At 44.9% G+C, this 14,908-nt stretch overlaps 2 protein-coding genes across 2 annotated transcripts; one reads left to right on the top strand and one right to left on the bottom strand.

Moving 5' to 3' along the window:
* The first annotated feature begins 10,417 nt into the window (after window positions 1–10,417).
* LOC125768530 (electron transfer flavoprotein-ubiquinone oxidoreductase, mitochondrial) lies at window positions 10,418–13,225 on the top strand. The gene is made up of 4 exons (XM_049436310.1): window positions 10,418–10,975; window positions 11,166–11,285; window positions 11,353–12,487; window positions 12,548–13,225. The coding sequence occupies exons 1-4, from the start codon at window positions 10,945–10,947 to the stop codon at window positions 13,083–13,085; spliced, it is 1,824 nt and encodes a 607-aa protein (XP_049292267.1). The 5' UTR covers window positions 10,418–10,944; the 3' UTR covers window positions 13,086–13,225.
* Window positions 13,226–13,370: 145 nt separating this feature from the next.
* LOC125768540 (vesicle transport protein USE1) lies at window positions 13,371–14,677 on the bottom strand. The gene is made up of 5 exons (XM_049436337.1): window positions 14,395–14,677; window positions 14,005–14,329; window positions 13,862–13,924; window positions 13,647–13,788; window positions 13,371–13,585 (listed from the first exon to the last, which is right to left on the bottom strand). The coding sequence occupies exons 1-5, from the start codon at window positions 14,535–14,537 to the stop codon at window positions 13,542–13,544; spliced, it is 717 nt and encodes a 238-aa protein (XP_049292294.1). The 5' UTR covers window positions 14,538–14,677; the 3' UTR covers window positions 13,371–13,541.
* Window positions 14,678–14,908: the final 231 nt, after the last annotated feature.

The raw sequence follows: 14,908 nt of genomic DNA on the forward strand, positions 1-14,908 counted from the left end.
GCTGCCCCGTTTATGTGGCTCCGGTTTTTATTGCTTTATGGTTTCGTTTACGACTCCGTTTTCGGTTTTTAAATACAACAGTAACAAAAAGTCGACGCGACGCATAATTATTACTTCACCACAACGCGCAAACGAACCCGATAAGCGAAGGCGTTAAAATCAATTTTATTGAATTATCAATACACTCGGTTCCATTCCTAGAGATGCCTATCTTTTAGGCCAAATCTTTCTGAACGGTCTCTGACAGCTACGACTCCACCGAACCGGGGTAATAATAATTCCGTTTGCATGTTTTATCGTTTCCTAGCAGCTCAGGCAGTAGTCCTCTTGCTTACCGTTCCAAAAAGTTTGACTCCGACTTTCCGATTACATTTTCGAACTGGCGATGGAGAATCGAAATGTAATTCAATCCTTCCCCGGCGAAACCATTGCCGTGCATCATCATCAGCATCGTGTGACATTGTGTGAACTATTGCTACCAGGCTCGGACCCCGAATCGTTCCGATGGGAATGGAAACGGCATTTAAATAAATAAACGGTGTGAACATATTTCACGGTTGCAAACTGCTAATTTAGCCTTAATTAATGTCCACTTAGTGCCGTTACAAACGGGGCTTGTGTTGTTGTGAATGAATGGATGAATGAATGATGCAAAGTGCCAGTATTTCATCATCAGATGTGCAGGATATATAATTTAGACCCTTTAGCTCTGGGACAGTTTTAAAGTTTAGTTTAAAAAAATGAACTATATAAGCATCATTAATCACTGGAAAAATGCCACTAGAGTTCTCTAAGGTAGGTGTTATCCTGGTCAAGGCACCAAATGTTCCGTTTCAATAGAAGAACTCTTTACGTAGAGTTCTGAGTTCTGATTGCTCCTTACCATACCTCGTTTATTATTCAACTACCAATTCACGGTGTGAAGATATCGGAACCATCTGCAAGTCATTATTCCATCCACCAGTTCTAAACATCCTCTAATTCGGCGTTACTCCACAACTTTGCCAACAACTTCAGTGCAAATAAAAAACAAAACATAACCTGCAACACACTTTTCCGAGTATCTATGCTCGTCAAACATTTTTTCCCAGAACAACCTGCAACAAGTCCATCAACGGACGTCCGGACGCAAAAAAAAACCCGCGCCTCGTTATGATACCGATGATACCGCTGATAAATGTCATACCCGGGACAGTGCAGACAGGACAAAACGGTTGATCGTGCATCTTGTCGGCTGTCATCAAGCCGGAACCCTATACCATGCTTTGTCACCCAACTCCACAAAGCCCCTACCAATGAAACCGGGGATGGATGGAAAATTCCCATGTTCGTCCGACACATTCCACTATCCGTGCAGAATGTGCGACAAGCGACAAACCGTTTCATTTGCACCGAAGTCTTTGTTTTACGCTCGCTTCTTTTTTGCTGCTTTTCCCGCAGAATCGACAGCATCATAATGAAGCTAAAATCTCAACTTCAAACGCAAGATAAAACCCACGACCAATCGGACCAATTCCACGCAGCCGTGTGCGTGCGATTGTTATTATTATTTAGTGCCCTTCGTCCGAAATCCGTCAAAAATTGTTCCCTTCTGTACTCCAGATTTGTGACCGCGCCTGGTGTCTGGTATATGCCCGACGCCAGGATGGTTCATTTTCAGCACAAACCAACCGTATCGCTGTCATTAATCGTTGGCGCCAGTTGACTTGTTGCGAATTATACACAAAACACACAGCCACATACACAAGGCCCCCGAAAACGGATGGTCGCCTGGTGGAGAAATTTGTTCTGCTTAAGCACCCCCCTTTCCCTGCAGCACTCGAGATCAGCTCGAGATCACCGATCGTACTCGCACAAATGGTGCGCCGCGTTTCGATCTTGAATGGATCTTCAGCACAAAATGCCGTACGATCGTAAAGCTTCACCGAGAAGGTGAATGAAATGATTTATGATCGTACTATGAGTATGCAAAAAGCAGAAAAAGAAACAGAAACATATCGAACCCAACGTGCCCTGGTTAAGGCGAACGATTGGGCACTCTGTTGGGACTGTGCCTAGACCCTAAAACCAACAAACAAGGTGCCGCCCCGCAATACCACTCTGTGTCCGCTTGGTTAGAAATTCTTCTTTAAACCAAAAAAAAAAACACACACACACGGGCGGAAGAAGACGCTCGCACACCGTGTACTGAGAGACCCTGTAGGGAAAGATGCCCGTAATAGCCGTATTAAATTGGTAGTTAGGCATTGGTTTCGATCGGGCAACGATCGGTCGGGACCACACTAGGTCTGTTACCGAGGAAAACCGGGGCATACGGTGGTTGGGCAAGCGTCCAGAACATTGTATGCACTGTTCGGTTCGGATAGATATTTCAGACCACCGTTCTTGTGGCCCCTTGTTGTGGCCCCTCGATCGGTTAGGGTAGATTATAGATATTTGCCTTTCTGGAAGCATAATTATCCGTAGTTAGTGCCCGAGCATGCCTACCTTCAACAGGCATGCATAATCGATATGTGAATATACGCAGGAACGTGCCTCTGGTACCGATAGATCTAAACGTGTTCTTAAGTACCTTTTACTACGGACATAAACGGCATCTGAAACGTGTGTGTGTGAGGTTTTTTTTTGTTACTCTTCTTGTATTAAATATCATCCGGATCCAACAAAATGGGATCAATGGACTAAAGCAAACATTGTACATCTCCCTTATAGTATACTCCTATATCCTATTTCTACAGTAATATTAACTTTTGCTATAAGCTTTAAGAATACAGTCCTTCGCCTTTGCATCTGCATCCCTATACATCTCTCCATCTTGATCATTTGTCAGCGACAAGACAATATAGATTTGTTTGCTTTTCTGATAAAAATCACATCCCAAATAGACGAAGACGTGGAATGCATGGCCTCGAAACTTCTTCACGCATCAATAAAATTCACTGTGTAGCACATGTTTGATAAATTTGGTAACATGTTCCTCGCACGTTCGCCCACAGCACGTGCCATTTTACATCCCATCCCAGATGTGTGTAGCTTGTGGTAAGTCTTTCGCTCTTCGTTACCTAAAACACCCCTGCAAAGTTCATTCTCCATGTTTTTTTCTCTTGTAAGCTCCACAACAAAAACCCAACATCATTTGGGGCTTTGATTTTAAAGAGTGTTCCCCCCCCCAAACTCCAGACTTGATCACTATGATAGCATCTTGAAGTGCTTGAGCAACATTTTTTCCCCTCAGTCTTCTATCGATCGACAGCCCCGTCGGACAATTTCGATTCGGCCGGTTATAGACGGCAACCACGAAATGTGTTCTATTGCAGGAAATGGAATGATTAGCACACTGGACTCACCTAGCTAGGCGATGAAATGAAACGAAAAAGCACATAACAAGAAGAAAAAAATAGCGCTTGCTTACTATTAGACCTCAGGAGTTGCTGCTGGCGATGGTGTATGGCGGTCTCAGGTCTTTTGTGACAGTTGCCTCCCAACGATAGACCGGATGTTTCGACGATGAAGCCGAAAACTTTTACAAAGCCGACTATATCTAAAGGACCTCGGTGGGAGACACTAGAGAATCAGAGAGATAGAGAGAGAGAGAAAAAAGTACACACACATCACATCAGACGCGTCTTGTATCTGTTTCCAATTTTCTAATTTTCAATTACCATTTTTCTACCAATCCCTTCCCGTATGTGTTCCCCTACGGGGCCTTTTTTTTTGGTTATTTCTTCCAGCCGCCCTCGATGGTTGGTAATTATCACATTTTGATTATGACGTTGCTATTTTTTTCTTTCTGTTTTTCTACATTTCTGTGTGTTCATTTCACTCGATCCAACCGTTGTGGATGTGTGTGGATAAAACAACCGAGATAACTTCCGACGAAATCGATTACGCATCGCCATGAAATGGTGGAAAATCGCCACCGTCATTCCGGGTTGATTAGCGAACGAAAGGGAAGGATGCGGCTAAGCATCGGGCCGGCATTCGAAAACCTTAACTGCCGTCTTCCAGGGCTTCGATTACGTACCACCGGTACCGAAAGGGCTCTCGGAAGCCCATTGATGGAGGCGCCTGGCTTCAAACCGATCGAAACATCGGTACAATCCGAAAGAGGCCACACGCACACACGATGTGGCGAGAAACGTTGTCCAACGATTGGTCCCCCGGGCTAAGGTTAGGTTTGGATAGATCATCAACATCACACTAGCCGGGACCCATTAGTGGGAACCCCCTGCCAGTACTCGTCTCCCCAACTCCCCTAATGCACATGGCGTACAGTGAATGGGGCAGAGAAAATAATGACTTACTTACTTTGGAGCATGTTGTGGCGCGAGTGTCCCCCGGAGGCCGCTTCTACACGGTGTTCCACTGCGTTTTAGGCGGACTAACACTGTCTCGCTGTGCTCGTTACGCTGCCATCGTTAAGCTAATTTTCTCTAATTTCGGTCAAAACAGTCGGGTTGAGGTATTAAAATGAGCCCCAATTGAGTAAAGCCTTCTTCGGATCCTACCTTCCCCCTTCTCCGACGATCTGACGACAGTCTGTCCGGCTGTTGGTGAAGTTTTGCTAGCGTCATATTCGGTAGCTTCGGAAAGGAAATGCTGCAGAAGCGTTGAGGGTCACCTGGAATCTTCCGCATCTAGGTGGTCCCGAGACAGCGTAAAAGGTGAGTATACCGGTGGCTTTCATGTGATCGAACACAACCAGATGGAAGCTTGTGTTTTGAGTCAATTTTACGTTGATTGGAACCCTGGGAATGAAGATGCGCGTATTTGACGAGGTACGAGACACAAATCAAGACGGAATGGGGGAAAAATTGATGGACACGGACTACAGCAATGTGTCCCCGAAATTACTAACACATGACAAGCGGCAATCGTGGTCATTATCATGGACACTGGAGCTAACTTTTGGGCTACATCACTGGGAACAGTCTGCTAGAATACAGGAAGGCTTCACAGAGATCGTCTCTTCTAAAGCAAACTACAATCAATCCACACACTACTATAATTATGGTTTGAAAGATTATGGCTCGGCAGAATGTCGTCTGGCGCTTGTGCATATCTGACGATCTACGTCGCATGAATGACGACGAACTCCCGCAGTTCCTAACGTTATGCTAATTGCGCACCATGCAAAAGCTCATTCATAGTGCGAAACAGGAAAGGGTCTCTTCTATCTATCCCTACCAGCACGTTTGTGTGAACCATTGACACCAAGACCCGTGATCATCAGTGATCATCAGCATCCTAGCCACACTATGCGACAATGCGACAAACCTTTACTGTCTGAAACTGTACCGCCAGTATATTGCCGCCAGCTTCCAACAGTGCTGCTGGGCTTGTCTGACGACCCTTTTGCTGACGGTCATCTCATGTGTCATCGGATCGGCAAAGGATCTGAGCCTGATCAGATCTGACTCCTCTTCTCGCCATGCTTCCTTTCGACCACCCGATGTGTTGTCCTGGCAAAGTGTGACGTATTGCTGGCGAGACGACACAAACCCTCTTGTAACTGGCACCCACACCAGACGGAATCATTCATAAACCCCTTATGCTACCAACTCTACCAATGGTCAACGAACATTTTTTGATCTTAAAAAAAACCGATCATCTTAAGCAAATATGCAACTTCTGAGCAAAATCACGACAACAACGGGAGAACCGGAAAAATTGAGGCACGCACATCATGATGTCAGGAAGACTGTCGCCAGTTCTCGGTCGGCGACATCGTTTGGACTATGGTATTCTTCCGCTGGTCCCGTTTATTTGGTTTTTAGCTAGCCGTTTTTGCTTCTGCTTGCTTTTCGGTGCGGCTTTTTCCAAGTGGCGCTTGGCGCTTGCGTTTTGGTGGGAACATACATGGTCAGGAGTGTGTGTGTTTTTTTTTTGCTTATATTTTACCATCTTCGCTGCCTAACCAACTGAATGTGAGGCGGCGGACAAATCTGAAAAGAGCCAAGAGCATTTAAGATAAGGATCGTGTCGTACATGTGTTGCGCGGACAATTGATGACGCCGGGCATCTAAAGGCGGTCTGGCGATTGTCTCCAAAGTTGACTGCTAGGTAGATATTTGTATTTAGTTTAATGCGGTAAGTGACGTTGAGAACGTAAAAAAAATCGACGGAGGCGCGATCGGATTAAAAAGTTTTCTTTTAATATAGAAAGTAAATGAAAGCTTTGTATAGCAAAACGTCCTTTACAATTTGGATATTTTAATCAAATAAAATACATTTAAAAGAAAATTCTTCAAAAATTATGATTTACTACACTCCATCCTGTTGTGACCATAATTATGCTTTCGGTCAATTAACCAAAAGGTAAAAGTTTCAATTCGGATTTTCCGTACGCCTTTCCGTGTTCAAAGGCTGTTATCCCACACTTTAAGGACAGACGACAAACACGAGTATTTGCTCGCTGCTTCCTGTACGAAAATCAGCGTCGGAAGTGACTTCATTGACCGTTAGCTGACGCTTCCACTGGTGACTTTGGCCTTATGCAAATCATAAAAATAACATTCTATTGTGCGACTTCACAAAACGCATTACTTTCCTTCGCTTTCAGGCACCACCTTCTTTCACTGTTCGGCCAAGTAGCGACGTTTCCGTCTCAAAAATGGATAGATTGTTGGTTTTGCTAAAATTAGGACCCTGGCCATGGCTGTCGAGGGCAGGATTCGGACCGGCACGGAAATAAATAACAAACCTTTCAACAAACACCCTCATTCGGCAAGCGTGTCCATCGGCGACGGGGCGGGTGTACCCGATGGGAAATTCCTAACCTATAATTCCTCCAAGCAGGCGCTTCACGAGATCTTTGGTCCGTACGAAAAAAAAACCCATACCCAGGGTTTCGCTCTGTCGCAATACTGATGAGGAATAGTCTTTCAAACCAAAAGCAAAAAAGTCAAAAATCCCCAAAAACGGTACCAGAACAAACCATCGACCAAACGGAAGATAGGAAGATAGGAAAATAAAACAAAAATTGCCAAATCTAAAACACTCCCAAACCGGGGCCGAACCGGGACGGTCGAGTGTTAAAAGTCAGGCAGAAAATATGTGAACAAATCCACTTGAGAGGTATTAGTTTTCTCAAATTTGAAAATTGCACTTCATGGCGCCAACCGGGACCGGGTCATTTCGGTCCGGCCGGCTGTTTGTTTTTCGAATCACCACCATCGTTGACTTGTCATGCCACATGCCTGCCCATGATCCTGGCACTGTCCGGTCTGTGGCAATTTCGTTGTCGCTATTTGCTCTTCCGGTCGTTCATATCTTCGGAAGCAGAAGTGGTCTGCAGCGACTTTATGGTCTGTTCTTTTTGGCAGTTTTTGTGCTGGAAATTCCATACCAGTGCAGTGATAATGAGGATACGAACCTGGAACCTGATGATGTACCCCGCATGCCCGTGGCACTTGTGCCATCGCGAAAACCGGAAGCACTTGGGAAATTTACTGATAATAAAACAATGCTGGAGAATAAAAAAAAAGATGCTCAAAACAAACAAATAAACTGCCGGAAGACACCCAAAACGAACCCTAGATTAAATGAGCAAAATTATCCTAGGAAATACCATAACAAACCATTTCCGGTAAAGATTTGATGGAAAAGTTTACTGCCAAGTGCTTTCAAGGTTTAGTTTCGTCACCATTTTTAAAAGGATTTCCTGCAATAAAACTTCAGATAATATCCTACTTTTAATGATAAACATTTATCAGCGTGATTCTTGTTGCAGGCATGTTAAATTGCTTTGCAAGCTCTTCCAATTTCTCAATGTTATGAGATCAGACTTGCTTGATTTGAAATTAGTGCTATAAATTTTACTATCGATTTGATCAGTTATCTTCCATCCATGTGGAACTTTTCCGCATATCAACATCAATGCAGATAAGCGCAAATTAATAACCACTTATTATCATTCACCTTAGACCAAATCGTCCACTCGTCTACCACGTCAACCACCCGCTAAATGCTCCTTAAACGCTACGCCAAATGTCATAAGAAAAGCAACTCTATTACAAATCGCAAAATCGATCAGTAAGAGGCCGATACGAACGAGTAAGGAGAGCGGGAGGGGGGGGAACAAAAGATAAAGATCCCCCTTCTTATTCGCAGCAGGACATCAGCAGGATAAGCCAATCTTCCTTCACCAACCAGCCCGTAAGCTCCTGAGCGCACTGTACGCGCGCTAACAAGCTTCGGACGAGACGAGCCCACCGAAAGATCGGCACGGAAAGACAACGCGCTCGACAACAGGCATGCACGTTGGAACAGCGGGCCAAAGCGAACAGACCGAGAATATTTCATTTCGCCAACGGTCAATCGTTGGGGGGTCTCACAATTTGGGAAGTTATCGTTCACAACTGAAAATTACCACAGTGATGGAATAATTGTTAAATTTCTCTCTTCTGCTCGCGGGTCCTGGGATGGGTCAAAATGGAGGCACCAAAAAGGGATGAAGCCGTGAAAAATGAAGTCCGTCGCGTCCCAACAAAAAAACGTTGGGCCAGTTGTGAGAAGACGGTAAAAATACCTTCTGCCGGTTTTTTTCCTTCTCTCCTTTGCTTTGCTTGATGGCCAGAATTGTTCAGAACAATTTTATTTTGTATAAGTATTTGTAACAAATTTAAGATCACTACCTTTATATGCGATCAAGTCCTAGTTTGTTTGTAAAAGGATGAAAAATATAAGATTATAACATGTCGTTTCATAATTGTTGTGCGTGTGTGCGTTATTTTCTGTTTTATTTTATTTGTTTTCTCCTTCTCATTACTACAACGGCTTAAACAAACATCTTCCAACGCCATTACAATCCTGGTGACCTACTAAAGAGCCAGACGGTTTGCAGCGATCAACAGGACAGACACAGAAACAGGAAGTCATTCTGTCAGTCTCCGTCCCGATAATGAGGATCATTCTTCCGTCAGCTTAATCGTGCCCACGTTTTGCCAAACTGGTGTTTACGGTTCCGGCCAATGCAGCAGGTCATCGAAAGCTCCTCAAACATTTTGGGCAGGATCAAGTTAGGAACGGGCGGTGAAATATTATAATTATGACTTGCCAGAAACGGCACGAAATGAAACACCAAAGACAAGGTACACGATGAGCCCACACCGAGAAAACCTGCATCGGAGGGGAAACTAGAAAGAATTCAAAAAATAGTCGACCCATCCATCCGAAGAACCGGCCAGAGAGAAGATGACCGAAGCTAATAACGGTTGTGGTGAATCGAAAAACTAACAACACATTTACAAAACCCTGCACCCAGGACACATCCCGTACCTACCGGTCGAAGGTGATTAATGGGACCTAACGATAGTTCCAGTTGCCCCGCCAGTCCTGTTCCGGCCCCGATCAATAAGGGTAGTCAATAAAACAAACAGAAACCCTACCATCGGAAGTGAGCTGCATCATCACCGAGAACGTAGTAGGCGGTACCCTACCATCGACGCAAGGTACAGATCTCGCACGATCATGCATCGATCGAATCATATTGAAAATGGAGGAATTTCTCCTTTCAGAATGCCGGGGTGGGAAAAGATACAGGCCTTGTGCTGGAAAATGGCCGACAGAGGAACATACGTTTTTAGTCACCTAAAAATCCCCACCGAGCGCTTCCTTTGAACTTGTTGGAACGTCGCGTCGGGACGGGTAATTGAATTTTAAGTGCTACTAATTACACCAAGGACGTTCGTCGGGATGCATCACATTGCGCGTATGTCACCGACGCCACCGTTCCACACATAGCGGAAGCATCCACTTGCCGCGTTAGGTATCGCGCGATGTCGCCGCATGTCGGGCGCGGCGTTTGATTTTTTGGTGGTTTTATTTCTCACACAACATGCCGTAAACATGTGTAATGCGGCCACCGAAAGTCACCACTTGAAACTAATTGAGAAGCTATCGCTTGAACTGTTTGTCGTTTGTCGGTATTTTGTAGCCGGTTGTCTTTTACGCGGCAAGTGCATGAGTTGGGAGTCCTGTTGTAATTGACCCAAATATTCAAACTGACCTTGTATCCCTGAGAAAAAAAGGGAATATTTTGAAGATCTACATTGAGCCTTCAGAAAACATGAATGAACGTGAGAAAAACATAAAACTCGAAGGTTTTTAATCGTTGCCTAGAAGCTAAAGGATGTTTTTGGTCAAGTAGAGCTATCCGAAACGGATGTATACCATTCATATCCCTTTTTCAGTGTCTACAATCGAAAAACACACTGATATCAAATAAATGTGTATTCACGCACCACTTGACTACTTTTAACAGTTAGATAAGCTACATATTTATACACGGAAATTTCAATTTACAACAATTTGTGCTATTGCCTTTCACAACGGTTCTCAAGAGCCTAATTCAAATTTGACATTCAAACGTCTGACGTCTTACGGTTGACAGCTTTGCGGCAGAAGAGCAAAGCAAATTTGTTTCATTGTTTTTAAATGTAAATAGACGATATTAAAATTGGTGCAAAATGTTGTACATAAACAAAAGTTGAGCAGTATTTGCAAAATATGTAAACACTGATTAGCGAACGAAGATCAGAAGAGCGGTATCCCGTGGCACAGTTACGTTGGTCCACAGGAAGAAAAGGAAGAAGAAGCGGCTGAAGTTATCATTCTTGCTAATCAACAAATACAATCGCTCAGCTGTTTTGGAACCGCTTCAACTGGTCAGCGATACGAACGAGCCCGATTACGAAGCCGATTACGGAACTGCATCGAAATTCGCCCGCCCACAAAACGAGTACGATCGTCGATCGAACGCAGTATTTTTGTGTTCCGTGCGCGTAGTGATCAACTAGTGTGTTGGTGCGTGTCAATCAACATCAGCAGATAGTCTTTTGGTCCAGGAGTCTTATCCACGCAGCAGGATTAGGTTTTTGGAACCTCGTGAAAAGGTCGCTAAATTATATAACCGAATAGTGCTGGTCTACACATTCGATCGGCATGGCTCGAAACATGCTAAACATTGCCAAGTGTAAGTAAAGTGAATCAGTTACCGAGATGTGCCGGGGGCGATTCCCTCTTTGTGGTGCACATTGGACTTTGACCTTGATCGACGTTGCACGAATGTTGTTTTTTTTCTACGAGATGCTGCTACTTGCTTGCGGTTGATTTTCACAATCGGGCGTAATTGATTGACGGCAACCTTACGTTTCGTTTTGCAGATGCTCGTACAATACTTAATCGCCAGCAAGCCCGGTACTATTCGGAGATATCGGCCCAGTTCCCGAAAATTACCACGCACTATACGATCCATCCACGGGATAAAGATGCACGATGGGGAGGTAAGTTATGAAAGTGATTCGGACTAGCTCACATAAGAATAATTTCATGCCCAATTTTTTTTTGCAGAAGTCGACATGGAACGCTTTGTTGATGAAGCGGACATCCTTATCGTCGGCGGAGGCCCAGCAGGACTATCGGCAGCTATACGTGCAAAACAGCTAGCTGCCGAAAAGGGCCAAGAGCTGCGTGTATGTTTGGTGGAAAAGGCAGCCGAAGTAGGAGGACACATTCTGTCCGGTGCGTGCCTTGATCCGGTTGCGCTGAACGAACTCATCCCGGACTGGAAGGAACAGGGCGCTCCGCTTAACACACCGGTAACGCATGACAAATTTTCCTACCTCACCGAATCCGCCAAACTGCCGATTCCGGTCTTTCCCGGATGGCCAATGGACAATCGGGGGAATTACGTCGTTCGGTTAGGACACGTCGTAGCCTGGCTCGGTCAGCAAGCCGAAGCGCTCGGGGTAGAAATCTATCCGGGTACGGCGGCTGCCGAAGTGCTATTCCACGAGGATGGTTCCGTCAAGGGTGTTGCGACGGGTGACGTGGGCATCGGTAAGGATGGTGCACCGAAGGATACGTTCGCGCGCGGTATGGAACTGCACGCGAAAACAACCATCTTTGCGGAAGGTTGCCGTGGCCATCTGTCCAAACAGCTAATGTCGCGCTTTGGACTGAACGCGGCAAACGATCCCCAAACGTACGGCATCGGGTTGAAGGAAGTGTGGGAAATTAAGCCAGAAAATCATAAACCCGGCCTTGTGGAGCACACGATCGGTTGGCCGCTGGACAAAAACACCTACGGTGGCTCGTTTCTGTACCATCTAAACGAATCGACACCCATCGTGGCGGTAGGGTTTGTGGTTGGGTTGGATTATGTCAATCCATACCTGAGTCCTTTCCAGGAGTTTCAGCGCTTCAAAACGCACCCGAAAGTACGGGACACGTTCGAAGGTGGCAGTCGCATTGCGTACGGTGCACGTGCCTTGAATGAGGGTGGCTTTCAGAGCATTCCCAAGCTGACCTTCCCGGGCGGATGTCTGGTGGGATGTGGTGCCGGTTTCATGAATGTGCCACGCGTGAAGGGAAGCCATTATGCGATGAAGAGTGGTATGCTGGCTGCCGAAAGTGCTTGCGACGTTGTCTTTTCCGGTGCTGCACAAGATAAGGCTGGACTGGAACCTAAAGACTATCAAGAGCGGTATGCGTTTCTATTCTATTAGTTGGTGATTTTCGTTAATTCTATTCTAAATTTTTCCAGTATAAAAGAATCGTACGTATGGAAGGATCTTTACAAGGTGCGAAACTCGCGTCCAAGTTTCCACACTGGACTGGGCCTGTATGGAGGTGTTGCGTACAGTGGCTTCAGCATCCTTGTCGGTGGCCGTGAACCGTGGACGTTGCATCATGGATCGCCAGATCACACCCGTCTCAAACCTGCCAAGGAATGCAAACCGATCGAGTACCCGAAACCAGACGGCAAGCTAACGTTCGATTTACTTTCATCGGTTGCGCTGACCGGTACAAATCACGAGGGTGACCAACCGGCACATCTTACGCTGAAGGACGACACTGTGCCGGTAAAGAACAATCTTAACATCTACGATGGTCCGGAAGCTCGGTTCTGTCCGGCTGGTGTGTATGAGTACGTGGCGAACGACGAGGGCGGCAATATGAAGCTGCAGATTAACGCTCAAAACTGCATCCATTGCAAGACATGCGACATTAAGGACGTAACGCAGAACATCAACTGGGTGGTACCGGAAGGTGGTGGTGGTCCGGCATACAACGGAATGTGAAGCACGTGTTGGGCTGCTACTGTTCATTCTTCCCTAATCGTAGCATATTGTTTCTCCAGCGCCTCACAGCCGAGCGACATGGTCGAATTTATTCTGTTAAGTAATAAAGTTTTCACAGCGAACAACGCGCACAGTAGAAACATTCCACAACAAGTACCTCAAATATCACACTGAGTGAAGAAAACAAAAACGGCAATTTTTTTACAAAAAGTGGTTTAGTTTTGTATATTATTCATACTCACAATAAAGCCAAAATTTACAACAAAAAAATGCAGATACTGATCAACAAAAACACAGCATTTTCATTTACAATCTCGTGCTTTGTCCAATGCAATCGATCAAAGCAGCTGTAGAACAGCAAAATCGAAATAGCGGCCTTATTTGATGCGTTGTCTTTCGTTGCCCGTTTGTGTCCCCACAACCAATAATGTTTCCACCATCGCCGACTGGTCCATACTAGTACACTCGCTTTTTCATTATTTTCATAAACATTACCATAACTGAAAGAAGCAAACGCATCATGTTTAAACGGTGTATGGTTCCATAACGTTCCATACTTACATATGAAGGTCACTATAACGAACACTATCATCAGCCACATCCAACATTTGCAAGCCTTTTTTGAGTTCTCCTGTAGCTTGGATGATTCCGTCGTAAGCGAGGATGTATTTTGGTCAGTTAGCTTCGCTGATTTGGACACAATCTACAATAGGGACAATAGAACAAAAGTATATTAGTAGCCAGCTGTAGAAGACACACGCATTCCTCGCAAATACCTCGGTGTCCTTCTTTAGAATCTTGTTGGCGGTTTGTGTTTGTTCCTTTAAATTTCTCGTTAACTGTGGAAACGATTTCAATGGAGAAAAATGTGGTTTGATCATTCAATCCTATCAAAGATAATGTAGCAACCATAACTTACCCGTAGCATATCTTCCGCAAGCTTTTCCTGTTCGGTGGAGTATTGCTTGACCGTCTGTTCCAGGTTTTCCGCTACCTTTTGGCCGGCGCGCCTTCGTATCGTCGAAAAGTTGCCATTGAATAGCTCACTACGCAGTTCCTTTTCGTACGTTTGATTTTGAACCTGTCGCACCTCGCGCATCACATCGTCCCCAAACGGTTCCGTTGCTCTTGGTTTCAACCGGAGCCGTTGCTTCTCTTCTGCCGAAGGTTCAGCATAACCGGACGCCTGTTTCAAATCGGTACATTGATTGCGGTATATTTCCACCAATTTATCTTCAGTGACGCTACAAAAAATGAAGCAAAATGTATTAATTTATATCACCCAAATATGCCGCGCCCTATAACTTACTCCAACTGTTCGCCCAGCTCCTCAATCATGATGTCCAACGATCGAATGTACTTTTTCAAACGCCAGTCCTGTTTGTCTACGGCTACTATCTCTTCGCACTGTGCTATTAAGCTACGGATATTTATTTCCAATTTAGATGCCATTGTGAGCTGTGCAGCAAACTGTGTTCGCTTGTTTCTCGCTGCAGAAAAATTGGTTAATTCATGCAAAATATCGACCGGCCGACACGTAAACAAACTTTTCCGTTGCCACAACTGTCAAAACCGTCAGTCCCGTTCATTCAAAATATCAAGAATTGAAATTTTTCTTTATACGTAGCTGTATTGCTGTTTTCCTCATTATTTTGTCACAAGTGGGTAGAAAACTAATTAAATTATTTTTTAGCATCAGTTTTCCTAATACAAATCGCGTGTGAAGCGGTTTTTAGCTTCCATTTCTGCTTCGAAACAAATCAACATGGCTACGATAAAAGGTAATGATATCACCTCTCGCACAGCAGCACACTCTCATAAGC

This window comes from Anopheles funestus, chromosome 3RL, assembly GCF_943734845.2.
Source record: "Anopheles funestus chromosome 3RL, idAnoFuneDA-416_04, whole genome shotgun sequence".
NCBI classification, from domain to species: Eukaryota; Metazoa; Arthropoda; class Insecta; order Diptera; family Culicidae; genus Anopheles; species Anopheles funestus.

Coding starts and splice junctions, on each gene's coding strand:
- LOC125768530 (XM_049436310.1), top strand. CDS start 10,945: ATGGCTCGAAACATGCTAAACATTGCCAAGT. Junction 10,976..11,165: donor CATGCTAAACATTGCCAAGT/GTAAGTAAAGTG, acceptor TTCGTTTTGCAG/ATGCTCGTACAATACTTAAT. Junction 12,488..12,547: donor CCTAAAGACTATCAAGAGCG/GTATGCGTTTCT, acceptor AAATTTTTCCAG/TATAAAAGAATCGTACGTAT.
- LOC125768540 (XM_049436337.1), bottom strand. CDS start 14,537: ATGGCATCTAAATTGGAAATAAATATCCGTAGCTTAATAGCACAGTGC. Junction 14,330..14,394: donor GAGCTGGGCGAACAGTTGGA/GTAAGTTATAGG, acceptor CATTTTTTGTAG/CGTCACTGAAGATAAATTGG. Junction 13,789..13,861: donor TTCTAAAGAAGGACACCGAG/GTATTTGCGAGG, acceptor TCCCTATTGTAG/ATTGTGTCCAAATCAGCGAA.